This window comes from Nematolebias whitei, chromosome 13 (genome assembly GCF_014905685.2).
Source record: "Nematolebias whitei isolate Nwh7 chromosome 13, NemWhi1, whole genome shotgun sequence".
NCBI classification, from domain to species: Eukaryota; Metazoa; Chordata; class Actinopteri; order Cyprinodontiformes; family Rivulidae; genus Nematolebias; species Nematolebias whitei.
Window position 1 is genome coordinate 20,299,559 of NC_056510.1, and position 13,475 is coordinate 20,313,033.

General features: G+C 37.2%; 3 protein-coding genes across 3 annotated transcripts in view; 2 read left to right on the forward strand and 1 right to left on the reverse strand.

The window, feature by feature from the left end:
* The first annotated feature begins 844 nt into the window (after nucleotides 1–844).
* bbs5 (Bardet-Biedl syndrome 5) lies at nucleotides 845–5,879 on the forward strand. Its single transcript, XM_037686434.1, has 12 exons — nucleotides 845–1,015; nucleotides 1,241–1,323; nucleotides 1,403–1,468; nucleotides 3,423–3,472; nucleotides 3,775–3,902; nucleotides 3,993–4,128; nucleotides 4,346–4,441; nucleotides 4,808–4,870; nucleotides 5,014–5,148; nucleotides 5,321–5,404; nucleotides 5,644–5,667; nucleotides 5,763–5,879. The coding sequence occupies exons 1-12, from the start codon at nucleotides 954–956 to the stop codon at nucleotides 5,862–5,864; spliced, it is 1,029 nt and encodes a 342-aa protein (XP_037542362.1). The 5' UTR covers nucleotides 845–953; the 3' UTR covers nucleotides 5,865–5,879.
* An 833-nt stretch (nucleotides 5,880–6,712) lies between these two features.
* Nucleotides 6,713–9,720, forward strand: klhl41a (kelch-like family member 41a). Its single transcript, XM_037686435.1, has 6 exons — nucleotides 6,713–7,798; nucleotides 7,866–8,023; nucleotides 8,105–8,212; nucleotides 8,299–8,484; nucleotides 9,369–9,515; nucleotides 9,609–9,720. The coding sequence occupies exons 1-6, from the start codon at nucleotides 6,713–6,715 to the stop codon at nucleotides 9,718–9,720; spliced, it is 1,797 nt and encodes a 598-aa protein (XP_037542363.1).
* Nucleotides 9,721–10,453: 733 nt separating this feature from the next.
* Nucleotides 10,454–13,475, reverse strand: part of fastkd1 (FAST kinase domains 1) — an 8,136-nt gene continuing 5,114 nt past the window's right edge. Inside the window, exons 12-14 of the mRNA XM_037686436.1 lie at nucleotides 11,543–11,687; nucleotides 10,661–10,775; nucleotides 10,454–10,537 (exon numbers count right to left, since the gene is read on the reverse strand). Coding sequence (XP_037542364.1) covers nucleotides 10,454–10,537; nucleotides 10,661–10,775; nucleotides 11,543–11,687 — 344 coding nt within the window. The remainder of the gene's footprint in view (nucleotides 10,538–10,660; nucleotides 10,776–11,542; nucleotides 11,688–13,475) is intronic.

Genomic DNA, 13,475 nt, shown 5'->3' on the forward strand with positions numbered 1-13,475 from the left:
GAGTATGTCGTGTGTATTTATTAAAAACACAAGTATCACCATCTGGTTACATTTGTTGGTGCATTGTGGCAACAGAAAAATAAATGTCAATTTGTATTTTATGAACTCGCTAACAAATTATTTTTAATCGAGCAAACTGACTACTTTTTCTAGTCTTTTTGTTTCGGTCAGAGTCAACATGGACTCCCTAAATGTTCTGTCACGATCACTACATTTGTAATAAAACTATGAATACCTTTTTTGGGAAAAAATATTGTACCATAGTTAATTTATTTTGTCTGTTATCTCAGTATTATGTCATTTTCTAAGAGGTCTTTGAATATAGGTTTTTACGGATATGAATAACCTAATGTGGAGAAAAAAAAATTATAATTTAAACGTCACGAAAACTGGATCCTGATTTTTATTTTTATATATGTTTTGTGTAAAGTATAATAATCAAAAATTTTATTTAATTTTAAGAGGTTTTTTTTATTTTTTATTTTTATTGTTTGGCTGTGAAAGGGTTTGTGTCATATTCAATAGCATATCTGCAGCCAGTGATAAACGGTTTGGGGCAGATACCAAAAACATAATAAGCAAAATTTATAAATTGCAAAACATTGACCGGTTGATTAAATTTATCATTACCCAAAGGCATTAGTTAAGAAATTCGTCTGAAGAACTATATATTTTGTTACACAAAACAAACTTGAAGGAAACATTTCCAACTGAGAACTGAAAGTGCCACATTTGTGACTTTAAGGTAGGATTTTTATTATACAGTAAGGTTTGTTCTTGTACATGTACAGTACGAGTTCGAAATACCTTTTGTCCTTTTGGCTTGCCGTCTGTTACCATGGCGATTGAAACGTCACGCAAGCTTATGTATGTTGTTAGCACATCCAGTGTTATGTATTAGTCGTTAGCCAGGGGTGGTGGTTATTAAACTCTACGAGTTATTACTTAAAGTCATGGCTTCTGCTTTGGATACTCTCTGGGAAGACAGAGACGTCAGATTTGACATAACAGCGCAGTGAGTTATTAAAATATTTTCGGGTATTTTAATGTCGTATAGCTAGGTTAGCATGAGCTCTACAAACAAAGCTAAGCAGATAACGCTACAGCCTAGACTTGTAATTTTGCACAACAAGGTTAGCTTTATATCCCAGGGCTTTCATGTCTTTTTCCTTTATATTTTAACCAATTGATAAAAATAAATATATGCTATAAATCAACAAAAAATATTCCCTGTTCACAGGCAAATGAAAACTCGTCCAGGAGAGGCGCTGATTGATTGTTTGGACTCAATTGAAGATACGAAAGGAAACAATGGAGAACGAGGTCCTTTTAATCCCAATGATGTGGACCATTTGTGTGTGACAGCCCAACTGGATCATAAAAATATTGTTTGTCTCTGCAGGACGACTTTTGGTAACAAACCTGAGAATCATTTGGCACTGTTTGTCCCTGCCAAGAGTCAACTTGTGTGAGTGCCTAATCATGTTAATATTTAATTATTTTTACTGGGCTGCCTGTAAACTGAGTGATTTATTATTTTTAAGTAACTGTGATGGGGTACAGTATGGTTGTAATATTACGTACATTCTGAAGTAATCAAACTCATTTGTAAATTTTCTGTACAAACCAGATTCCAAAAAAGTTGGGACACTAAACAAATTGTGAATAAAAACTGAATGCAATGATGTGGAGATGGCAAATGTCAATATTTTATTCGTAATATAACATAGATGACAGATCAAAAGTTTAATCTGAGTAAATGTAACATTTTAAAGGAAAAATATGTTGATTCAAAATTTCACAGTGTCAACAAATCCCAAAAAAGTTGGGACAAGTAGCAATAAGTGGCTGGAAAAAGGAAATTGAGCATATAACGAACAGCTGGAAGACCAATTAACACTAATTAGGTCAATTGACAACATGATTGGGTATAAAAAGAGCTTCTCAGAGTGTCATTGTCTCTCAGAAGCCAAGATGGTAAGAGGATCACCAATTCCACCATTGTTGCGCAGAAAGATAGTGCAGCAATACCAGAATGGTGTTACCCAGCGTAAAATAGCAAAGACTTTTAAGTTATCATCATCAACTGTGCATAACGTCATCAAAAGATTCAGAGAATCTGGAACAATCGCTGTGCGTAAGAGTCAAGGCCATAAAACTCTACTGGATGCTTGTGATCTACGGGCCCTTAAACGTCACTGCACCTCAAACAGGAATGCCACTGTCAAGGAAATAACAGAATGGGCTCAGGAATACTTCCAGAAAGTATTGTCAGTGAACACAATCCACTGTGCCATCCGCCGTTGCCAGCTGAAACTCTACAGTGCAAAGAGGAAGCTATTTCTAAGCAAGCTCCACAAGCTCAGACGTTTGCACTGGGCCAGGGGTCATTTAAAATGGAGTGTGGCAAAATGGAAGACTGTTCTGGGGTCAGATGAGTCACGATTTGAAGTTCTTTATGGAACACTGGGACGCCATGTCATCCGGACCAGAGAGGACAAGGATAGCTCAAGTTGTTATCAACACTCCGTTCAGAAGCCTGCATCACTGATGGTATGGTGTTGCATGAGTGCTTGTGGCATGGGCAGCTTGCATGTCTGGAAAGGCACCGTTAATGCAGAGAACTATGTTCAGGTTCTAGAACAACATATGCTCCCATCTAGACGCCATCTCTTTCAGGGAAGACCCTGCATTTTTCAACATGATAATGCCAGACCACATTCTGCAGCAATCACAACATCATGGCTACGTAGGAGAAGGATCCGGGTACTGAAATGGCCAGCCTGCAGTCCAGATCTTTCTCCTATAAAGAATATTTGGCGCATCATAAAGAGGAAGGTGCAACAAAGAAGGCCCAAGACGATTGAACAGTTAGAGGCCTGTATTAGACATGAATGGGAGAGCATTTCTATTTCTAAACTTGAGAAACTGGTCTCCTCTGTCCCCAGACGTCTGTTGAGTGTTGTAAGAAGAAGGAGGGATGCCACACAGTGGTAAAAATGGACTTGTCCCAACTTTTTTTGGATTTGTGGACGCCATGAAATTTGGAAACTACAGATTTTCCCCTTAAAATGAGACATTCTCTCAGTTTAAACTTTTGATCTGTGATTTGTGTTCTATTCTGAATAAAATATTAGATGTTGGCACCTCCACATCATTGCATTCAGTTTTTATTCACAATTTGTTTAGTGTCCCAACTTTTTTGGAATCCGGTTTGTACATTCAGCGTCTAAATTTGTTTTAACTAAAAAGTTTTACAAAATACATGCTGCGTCAAATTATGAAAACATCCATTTGACAATAATTAAGGCAATGAGATTCTGACTTTGAGGATCCACTTTCAATAAGGGCTTGCTAGCAAAGATAAGTAAAGTGAAATCTGAATTATTTTTAAATCATCTAAAAATGTTTATCGTTTTCAGCTGTGGGTTACAACACAATTATTAACATCACAACAAGGACAGCTAACTCTGTAAGTAACGCTGTTTTAACTATGTATCATTAAAAACTTTATTTTCTTACATGTTATTAGATATACAAATTTTCTTTTATTCTGAAGAGTTCTTTTAAAAATTGTTTATTTTCTTGATCACAACTTAAACAGCTTTAATTCCTAATGTTCTAAACATTTCTAGATTAAATAAGTATTGAATACTCACCAAGTTTGTTTAAAAAAGTTTAAAATATTAAAAGAACAGTCAAAAATGCTGTCAATGTTAGTTTTGACATTTATAGGGAATAAACTAATTACTGACTTAACGTCTCTTTTTCTAGAAAGTGCGAGGCCAAACCGAAGCCCTCTACATTTTAACCAAGTCCAACAACACGAGATTTGAGTTCATTTTTACTAATTTGGTTGTAGGAAGTCCAAGGCTCTTTACCTCTGTGATTGCTGTACACAGGTAAAAACACACGGATGGAATGTAAAATTCTGACATTTTAAACTCCATATATGGCTTATTAAGTAATAAATGTTTTTTGTGTTGGTACAGGGCTTATGAGACTTCTAAGATGTACCGGGACCTTAAACTTCGAGCTGCTCTTATTCAAAACAAGCAGCTGAGACTCTTACCTCGAGAGCAGGTGTACGATAAAATCAACGGGGTTTGGAATTTATCTAGCGACCAGGTACTGGTGGTGTAGTAGAAAAAAGTATTTAACCAACATTTTACAGTTTTGCTTTGCTCTGCCAAGGTAAATGACAAATCTGTATAGACATAGTGTAAAATTAAACTGATTGTGTACTATTATTTTGTGTAATTTCAAATGCAAGCGTATTTAAATTAATGACGTGTATATTTTTTTATATAATTGAGCCTCTATTCACCTGACGGTTCTGTTTTAGGGTAACCTTGGAACCTTTTTTATTACCAATGTTCGTATTGTGTGGCATGCCAACATGAATGAAAGCTTCAATGTCAGCATCCCTTACCTCCAGATTGTAAGTACAGTTCAATAAAGAACAATACATGTACAGACTTCATTGACTGACCTCACCCTTGATTCCCTTTCTTTTCATGATGGTGTGAAATGTGACGAAGGTCTTAATCTTACAAGGTCTTACAATCCCCTATTTTTGCTTATAGAGTGACAAAACACCATTGAATTTATTTAAAGTTTTTAATATTTTATTTAAATAGTAGTAATGATTCAGTCCTGAGCCCACCGTGAGATTAGAGGTGTTTTCCTCATAATTCTAAACGATAATTCAAGTCTTATTGTGTTAACTCTGTTGTAAAAATGTTTCATATTGTATGCCAAGTCCATTTTCTGCTGTAATGCAATAATTATTCTGCTTTTCTTTAAGTGGTCCATTAGAATAAGAGACTCAAAGTTTGGCCTGGCTTTGGTGATTGAGAGTTCACGACAGGTGACTTCATTCATATTTATCTGATGTAACCACATTATTACACTTTCTCTGATCGATCGCAGTGCTTGTGATTTTCAAATTTACCAAATTTTTGTACTAAATGTTTTTTGAATTTCAAATTTACACTATCCTTTTGCTTTTAGAGTGGAGGATATGTGCTTGGGTTTAAAATCGACCCAGTAGAAAAGCTTCAAGACGCACTCAAAGAGATTAATTCCTTGCATAAAGTGTATTCTGCCAACCCCATATTTGGAGTGGATTATGAAATGGAGGAAAAGGTAGGTACTGTATACATGGACAGAGTCAGACAGTGATTGAATCTTAATCCTGTCTGCCTCAGGAAGCAAGCTAATGGTATTTAAAAAAAACAAGCATATTTGTATTCTTCAGGTTTTTTTTTAAATTCAGCTAAAGTTTTTACTGTATTGTTTGTGCTGACAAAATTTTCAGCCCCAACCTTTGGAAGAACTCACCGTGGAACAGCTTCCTGATGACGTGGAAATCGAGCCAGACGAGCAGACCGATGCTTTCACTGTGAGTAAACCCGTCTGCTTTTTTTAACACTCATCACTCCCGCGGGAGTTTAAACGCTGTCCGACTCTCAGAATAGCTGTGAGCTAATGTTTCTCGGCATAACGAACAAACAGGAACCCATGTTGCTTAGTGCTCCTGTTTGTGTTGCTCATCAGCAACAATAACTTACTATAACAAGCAGAATATCCTGGTTATTTACATTAACTGTATTTATTACGTGTATGTGTACTTACTTACAGGCCTACTTTGCTGATGGCAATAAGGTAAAATGTAACTTTTTATCAATATATTTACAAAATAAAGTTTTTTAGTATGTTGTGCTTTAAAAAAAACTTATTTATTAATTTGAATATTACAGCAACAAGACCGTGAGCCGGTTTTCTCTGAGGACCTTGGCCTCGCTATCGAGAAGCTGAAGGATGGCTTTACTCTTCAAGGACTGTGGGAAGTAATGGGCTGAAATTAAAAAAAATAAAAAAAACTTGTTTTTGTAGATTTGGTGCTTGTACAGCTAATGGGCATTTATTTATCTGTAGATCAAATTTAAAGGTACAGTTTGTGTATTGGTACTTGTTTTAAATGTACAAAATTACATTTATTGTAGTAGGCCTGCTTAAATATGTTTTTCTTGTAAAGTAAATGTTTATGAACAGTTTTTAATTGTTTAATATGAATAAAACAAATCTAAATAAAAGCTGGAGATTAACTTATTTAACAATACATCAACAAATCAAGTAAGTGAAGGGAAACCACACAAAGTACAACGATGCACATGTATTTTAAAAATGGCACAGAGGATAAACCGGCTCCACTTGTAGCAGCTGTGTACTGACCCCGTCTGATGGTTAGGTGACTTCCCTTTGAATATCACTGCATTGTAGTGGTCATTGCTATCAGTGAATCGTGTGTCAACATATAAATCTCTTCAGAGAACCACAAATAGATGTCGGACACAGAAAAGTAACAAAATACATTGCGCTGTTGATCTTGAAAGTTTTTATATATTTTTTCCTAACAGAAAGCCAAGAGTAGATAAAAAGAAAAGTTCATGAGTTATTTTTGTTGTGGCAGGATAATAATGTTGGTGCTAATTACCGGAGTGACAAGCCTCAGTTGTCTTTGGTTTATGGCAGCTGTGTTAGCTCTCCAATTGGGCCAACTTGAATTCTTCTCGGACTGGGCAGCTGGCTATATTTAGAGGGCCACAGTTATATTGAAGAGGCCAGAGACTCGGCTGCCTGTAGTTCCCTCTCTTCAGACAATCAGTGGTTGACCGCTCCTCTTCCATCCATTTCCTGCCCTAAAAGAATGGATGCCCAAGGCCTGAGAGAAGATCTCCGCCTGTTTCAGAGCACTCTGCTCCAGGATGGACTCAAAGAGCTTCTGAATGAGAATAAGTTAATTGATTGTATCTTAAAGGTTGGAGACAGAAGCATCCCTAGCCATCGGCTCATTCTGGCAGCATGCAGTCCGTATTTCAGAGAGCTCTTCTTCTCCGAGGATGGCAAGGAAGTGGACAGAAAGGAGGTTGTTCTGGAGAACCTTGATCCCAGCATTATGGAGGCGATAGTGAATTATCTGTACTCGGCTGAGATAGACATCAACGACAATAATGTTCAGGATATTTTGGCTGTTGCCAATCGCTTCCAGATCCCCTCGGCATTCACGGTTTGTGTGAATTATCTCCAGAAGAAGGTGACCAGGAAGAGCTGCCTTGCTATCTACAGGTTGGGACTGATGCTGAACTGTGCCAGGCTGGCAATGTCGGCCAGGGATTACATTGCTGATCGCTTTGAGGCCGTCAACAAGGACGAGGAGTTCTTGGAGCTTGCTCCACATGAGCTTTTTGCCATCATCGGAGCTGATGCCTTGAATGTGGAAAAAGAAGAGGTGGTCTTTGAGTCTCTCCTGAAGTGGATCAATAAAGACAAAGAAAAGCGCACAAAGTTCTTGGAAGAGGCTTTTGAGTACGTTCGTTTTCGTCTGCTTCCAGAGAAGTACTTCAAGGAAAAAGTGGAAAAAGACGAATTGATAAAAGCTAATCCCGAGCTTCTCAAGAAGATGAAAGTCATCAGGGACGCATTTGCTGGAAAACTACCTGAGAAGAAAAAGGGACAAGATGATGTTGAGGGAGAGGAAGACGAGTTGCCAGGTTACCTGAAGGATGACCGCAGATATGGCATGTATGCCAAAGACATGATTCTCATGATTAATGACACCGCTGCTGTGGCCTACGATAGTCAAGAGAATGAATGTTTCCTTGTAGCAATGGCTGAGCAAATCCCCAAAAATCATGTCAGTGTCACGTCTAAGAAGAACAATCTGTACGTGGTGGGAGGACTGTTTGTAGATGAAGAGGACAAAGGAAATCCCCTGCAGTGTTACTTCTATCAGGTAGAAAAACTCATTTTAAATAAAGTAAAATTCTGTTTTTTTTTTTTTTAACATTTCTTGTTTTTAGCTGGACAGTTTTGCTGCTGAATGGACAGCTCTGCCACCCATGCCTTCACCCAGGTGTCTATTTGGCATGGGCGAATTTGAAAACCTCATCTTTGCTGTGGCAGGAAAAGATTTACAGTCCAGTGAGTCTCATGATACCGTCATGTGCTACGACACTGAGTAAGTTCAGGATGTTACATCTCTCAGTGAAGCCTTGCAGAAGGTAGTGAAGCCTGAACAGATCCTCTTCTTTGCTTGTAGAAAAATGAGGTGGACAGAAACAAAAAAGCTGCCCGTAAAAATCCACGGCCACTGTGTGGTCTCCGAGAACGGCTTGGTGTACTGTGTTGGAGGAAAAACCGATGACAAGTAAGATGGTGATTTAAAACAATTCATATGTCAAAATGAAGTTTTATTAACTCTGCCTGTGGGTCATTTTGTCTTACTGTCTAAAGTAAAGCAACCAATAAGATGTTTGCATACAACCACAAGAAGTCAGAGTGGAAGGAGGTTGCTTCCATGAAGACCAAGAGATCCATGTTCGGAGCAGTCCTCCACAAAGGGAAGATTGTTGTTGCTGGAGGAGTCAATGAAGATGGTCTGACTGCTACGTGTGAAGCCTATGACTTTGGGACCAACAAGTAAGCACGGATTTTAACATAAATGTTTTCATTTTATTTTTTAACTAAGCATGGTTACACTGAATGATGGTTTTAATGTTTTATGTATTAGTCAGATCAGTCAGTTTTACCTCCAAATTTTATTTTAGGATTTAGAGTCCTTTTTTGTTAGGTGCACATTATCCTCAATAACTTTATTGTGCAAGAATTGCCAAAGATTATTTCAAATGTTATTCTTTATTAAATTTTCATCAGGTCCTAGAGGGAATAAAGTATTCATCCAGACTCTTTTGCTCTTTAGTCATTTTGTTATCATGCTCAACTATTTGTTGTTCAGGTTGTTTTTTAAGTTGGGTTTGGTGAAATGGATATGAACAATTAATATTTGATTTGTTGTGGTTAACTCAGTTTGGAGAAATGGAGCGTAAATTTAACCAGATTGATGACAAGACCAATAGCTGCCGTTTTACAATAACTTCAACCCAAATAATTCACGTTGGTTCATGTAAACTCTTCATTATCAACATTTACACTGCTTTCAGTTGTACTTTACATGATTATTCTGCCAAAAAGTCTTGTATTACTGCTTAAAAGGTCATAAAGCTTTAAAAAATAAAAGGTGTTTGCATGAACCTCCATGAAAGCTTAAGTTCATTTGGGGCAGCATTGATACACTTTGGTCAACCGTTGGGTTGTCAGTCCAGTCAGAAATAATATCCCTGTTTAAAGACCTATCTACAACAGGTAAGATAATTATTTATAACCTTTTCACTGAACCCTACTTCACAAGATCCTAACTTTTAAGTGCATGTATTTTGTTCGCTTAAGAAAGACAAAGACAACCTACATTATTATAGACTAATATGTGAGAGGAAATGCATTGGCTGAGCTGTGTTTTGTTGCAGGTGGTCACCTTTTACTGAGTTTCCTCAGGAGAGGAGTTCAATGAACCTGATCAGCTGCAGCGGGCTTCTGTACGCTGTAGGAGGCTTTGCCATGTTGGAGAATGACAACAAAGAGTGTGCACCTACTGAGATCATTGACATTTGGCAGTATGTTCATTAATTTTATTTTTTTCATTTAATAAAGTGATTTTTTTTTAATGCTCACAGTAAACACTTCAGTAACATTTTTGTCTTCTTCAGGTATGAAGATGACACAAAACAGTGGACTGGCATGATCAGAGAGATGCGTTACGCAGCTGGAGCCTCGTGTGTCTCCATGCGTCTAAATCCTGCCAAAATGCCCAAACTGTAAAAAGATTTATCTGCGTTATTGTTGAATTTTGTGTCTGTTTTATTTAGCTGATCATTTTTGTCATTATTTTCCTGATAAATTAATCTTTAGTGAAACTGACTTTTTGTCCTCGCATGAAATAAAAATGTTAAGTTATTTTTATAATGTGGTTTCTTACTACCAAGCGTTATCATTATGGAAAATGAGCAAATAGTTCTACACACAAATGAAGATTAATTTCTACTTTTTGTGGGGGAAAAGAGAAAAAGATGACAGAACAGTTTTTGGTTTGCAGATGTATTGACAATTGTTTCTATTATTAAACGTTTTGGTCTCATTTCAGTAGATTTTTGGTTGTGCTTATCAATTGCCGTTGCTCATATTAAAATATCATCCTAGCAGATTTGATATGTCTATTTTATATTTGTTTTATAACACCTAAAGAAATATTAACTCCATGTCATCTTTAAATGTCTGATTGAAAGGGCATCCAAACAAAAACACTGCCCCAACATCGAATGCAGATTAAAAATGGTAGCTTGGCAGAAAACAAATGCAGTGTTAAACTTTAAAAAGTTATTTAATACAAAAACACATAATAGACATTTTTGCTTAACATGAATGAGGTAGATTCATGTCAACTTCAGATTGTACTTTTTTTTTGTGTGTTATGTATAGTAACACCTTATTTAGTCAGAGTGCTGAATGTAGTAACATGTCTGTCACCATTCTTTAAATAAGAAAGAAAAAAAAGCTAACCAAATATCTTCTTTCTGAGATAATCTTTCCATGCGTCGTGTGTTGAAAGCTCCATGGAGTTCCACTCAAAGTGAGGAATCTGTAAAAATAACAAACCTTCAGATGACAACATGCCTCGCTGTCTGGCCAACAACATAACTTACACAGCTACATGTAAATAAAACAAAAAGCTGAATTTAATTTCCTGCAGTTATTTTCTCACCTGTATAACACGGTATCCCAGAATCTCAAGGTGTCTTTTTTTCATCAAAGCGTTTCCTTTTATGTGATGAGAATTTTTGCAGAAAAACCGTGAATCAAGAAAGTCGACAGCAACACTAAAAAAAGAGCAAAAAATACAAAAACGTTTCTCGGTTGCCCGATAAGTTTTTCAGACTGTATTCTTCATGTAAACATTGTATGTTACCACAATTTTACAATTACTTTTAAATGAAATTAATGTCATCTCTGTACAGAGACCAACAAACTGTAGTTCACAACCAAACTGAATATCTCGCAGTACTAAATCAAACGTGAACAACGTATGGCCCGTGGGCCAAAAGTGGCCCTTGGCCAAGGTCCATATGGTCCCCAAATTTCTTAATTAAAAAGAAAACTTTTTAAAAAGTTTGTTAAACAAATTAAACTTAAGGAAGTTTAAATTAAACCTCTTGGACAATGACAACAAAACCATTTAGCTCAAGATAGGGTAAAACTTTCAAGTTGTTAGACTTCCAGAACTACATTGAACCCTGAAGACTCCAAAAAGCAAGCATATAACATTTTTGTTGCTTATTTAAGATAATAAAGCCAGTTTACAGAAAGTATGTTGTATATTGCTATAAAATATTGGGAATGCTTTTTTCCCAAGCATGTTAACGATGCTACAAGAAAAAATATATATCTTCCAGGTTATCTGTCTTAATGAAATTTTCTATTAAAAAAATGCTGTCCACCCCTGTACTAAATCAATCCATCTACTGTTGACGCTTTGTACAAGGCGTCTGGTACTCTGTGATGTCAGAGCTGGTTTTGAACAAGGGGCTCTTGAACTTTACCAGTGATTAATGTTTTAGTGTTGAGGTGCAAACCAAAATGTCCCTACCACTGAGCTCCTGGTGGCAGCTCGTCTCGGATGTTTCTTGGTGAACCTGAATTCCTGAAATCCTTTCCTTTGCTTGAGATCAGCAGGCTGCTTGGCTCCCAGTAGCATAATGGCTGCGAGTATTTGTCCAGTTTGCATTCGAAGTCTGAAACGACACAATAAAAAGTGACTCCAACACATTAAAAATAATAAAACTGTTTCATGTTGGCAAAATGAGTCAGAATGTGAACAGGCTGCTGTGCAACAAACATGAAAATATTGATCTTTGTCATATTTCTGTGCAATCCAAGTAATTAAAATAACAATCTTCCTAATCTAATTCTAAACCAAAGTTGTCTGTCAGGTATGTGTTCAGAAATAATCCTTTTATTTTTAATCTTTTTATTTTCCTTTGAAACGGAACATATTTTCTGCTGGTTGCTGTAGCACCAGGAAATCCCTTTGTATGTTTGGCATCAAGCTTGGGGATCCCCCTTTTTACATATACAGCAACAATTGCAGATGACATCACTCCAGACCAATAAAAATCCAGTTTTCAAACTGACACTCTTGTAAGCAAAACCAGCTTGTTGCTACCCAGGTAATAAATTGCTCAATTTCAACAAGCTACGTATAATTTTGAAGAATAAAAAAAATCCTCATCGTCAGTGATGGATTGGTGGTCATTGTCACGGCCTCGTAATCTTTAGGCTGCAGGTTCGAGCCCAGGTTGCAGAAAGAAAATGTGTGGGTGTCAGAAATATATATTGTATCTCATGAATAATTGGAACAAATTATTGAAACTCTCAGAAATTGAGTCAAGATGGCTGCCAAAGCCAACTCACCTACGCAAACACAGAAATGGCTATACATAACGCAGTCAATTTCTCAGATTCCCAGCTCAAGTTTGGTGGAGTAGCTGAGAGTCATTCCCATCTGGGGTTGCAAAATTCCAGGAATATTTAGTTGGAAACTTTTCGTGTGAATTAGGGAAAATTCCTGGGAATAAACTTGAAATTTAAAATTAACCTTTATTTAACCAGGCAAATCCTATTGAAATCACAGATCTCTTTTGCAAGGGAGGCCTGGGCCTGAAGGCAGCCTGCATGTTTTTGATCTGTGGGAGGAAACCGGAGTGTCCGGAGAAAACCCACGCAAGCACAAGAAGAACATGCAAACTCCACACAGAAAGACCCCAGGTCCCACCAGGGACTGAACCCAGGACCTTCTTGCTGTGAGGCAACAGTGCTAACCACTGAGCCATCATGCTTACACGACAAAACTGAAACTGGACACTTAACGGGGATTTAAATTATAATTGAGAAAAAACACTTTATTGCATAATACCAGATTTCAAGCAAGTGCACGAGTATGCCAGTGCTTTTCCTCAATCAAGTGCACACCATGCTTACTGCAGGGATGCCACGCACCTTACATGATCTGTGCATTCACCTGCACAGATTACTTCTACAACCCTGTACAACAGAGGCCATACTTTTTGAACCTAGAGCACACATTTAGTTACACATTTGTGTTCTTGGACTAAATAAAGAAAAGTACAATAGTCCCTCGCTACTTCATGGTTCATTTACCGTGGACTCGTTCTATCGCAGTTTTACAAAATAAGATTGGACATGACACACAATTGGCTGATTGATGGATGAGCCGCACGATCGGCATGGAATTTTTATTTAGAATAAATTATTTCAAATTATTTAGCACCTCCTGCACCTTTGTGCAGCCCATACTGCAGGATAAACTTTCTGTTGCAGCTGATCAGCTGTTCACAGTGCAGAGCGGAGAAGTGGGCGTGGCTAAGAGCGCTTGCAGGTGGCAAAGAGCAGAGGAGGCAGGGAGCTGAAATAATGACATTCTGTGCTCTTTTAGAGAGTTGAGAGTTTAGAAACATTGTTTAGAATATTGCAAGTGTGGGAAGGGTTTAAAACACCTTTAT

Excerpts from the sequence above, each read along its gene's own strand:
- klhl41a (XM_037686435.1), top strand. The coding sequence starts at position 6,713 with ATGGATGCCCAAGGCCTGAGAGAAGATCTCCGCCTGTTTCAGAGCACT. Across the intron at positions 8,485-9,368 it reads TATGACTTTGGGACCAACAA|GTGGTCACCTTTTACTGAGT; the intron begins GTAAGCACGGAT and ends GTTTTGTTGCAG. Across the intron at positions 9,516-9,608 it reads GAGATCATTGACATTTGGCA|GTATGAAGATGACACAAAAC; the intron begins GTATGTTCATTA and ends TGTCTTCTTCAG.
- bbs5 (XM_037686434.1), top strand. The coding sequence starts at position 954 with ATGGCTTCTGCTTTGGATACTCTCTGGGAAGACAGAGACGTCAGATTT. Across the intron at positions 4,871-5,013 it reads TGATTGAGAGTTCACGACAG|AGTGGAGGATATGTGCTTGG; the intron begins GTGACTTCATTC and ends TTTTGCTTTTAG. Across the intron at positions 5,668-5,762 it reads ACTTTGCTGATGGCAATAAG|CAACAAGACCGTGAGCCGGT; the intron begins GTAAAATGTAAC and ends TGAATATTACAG.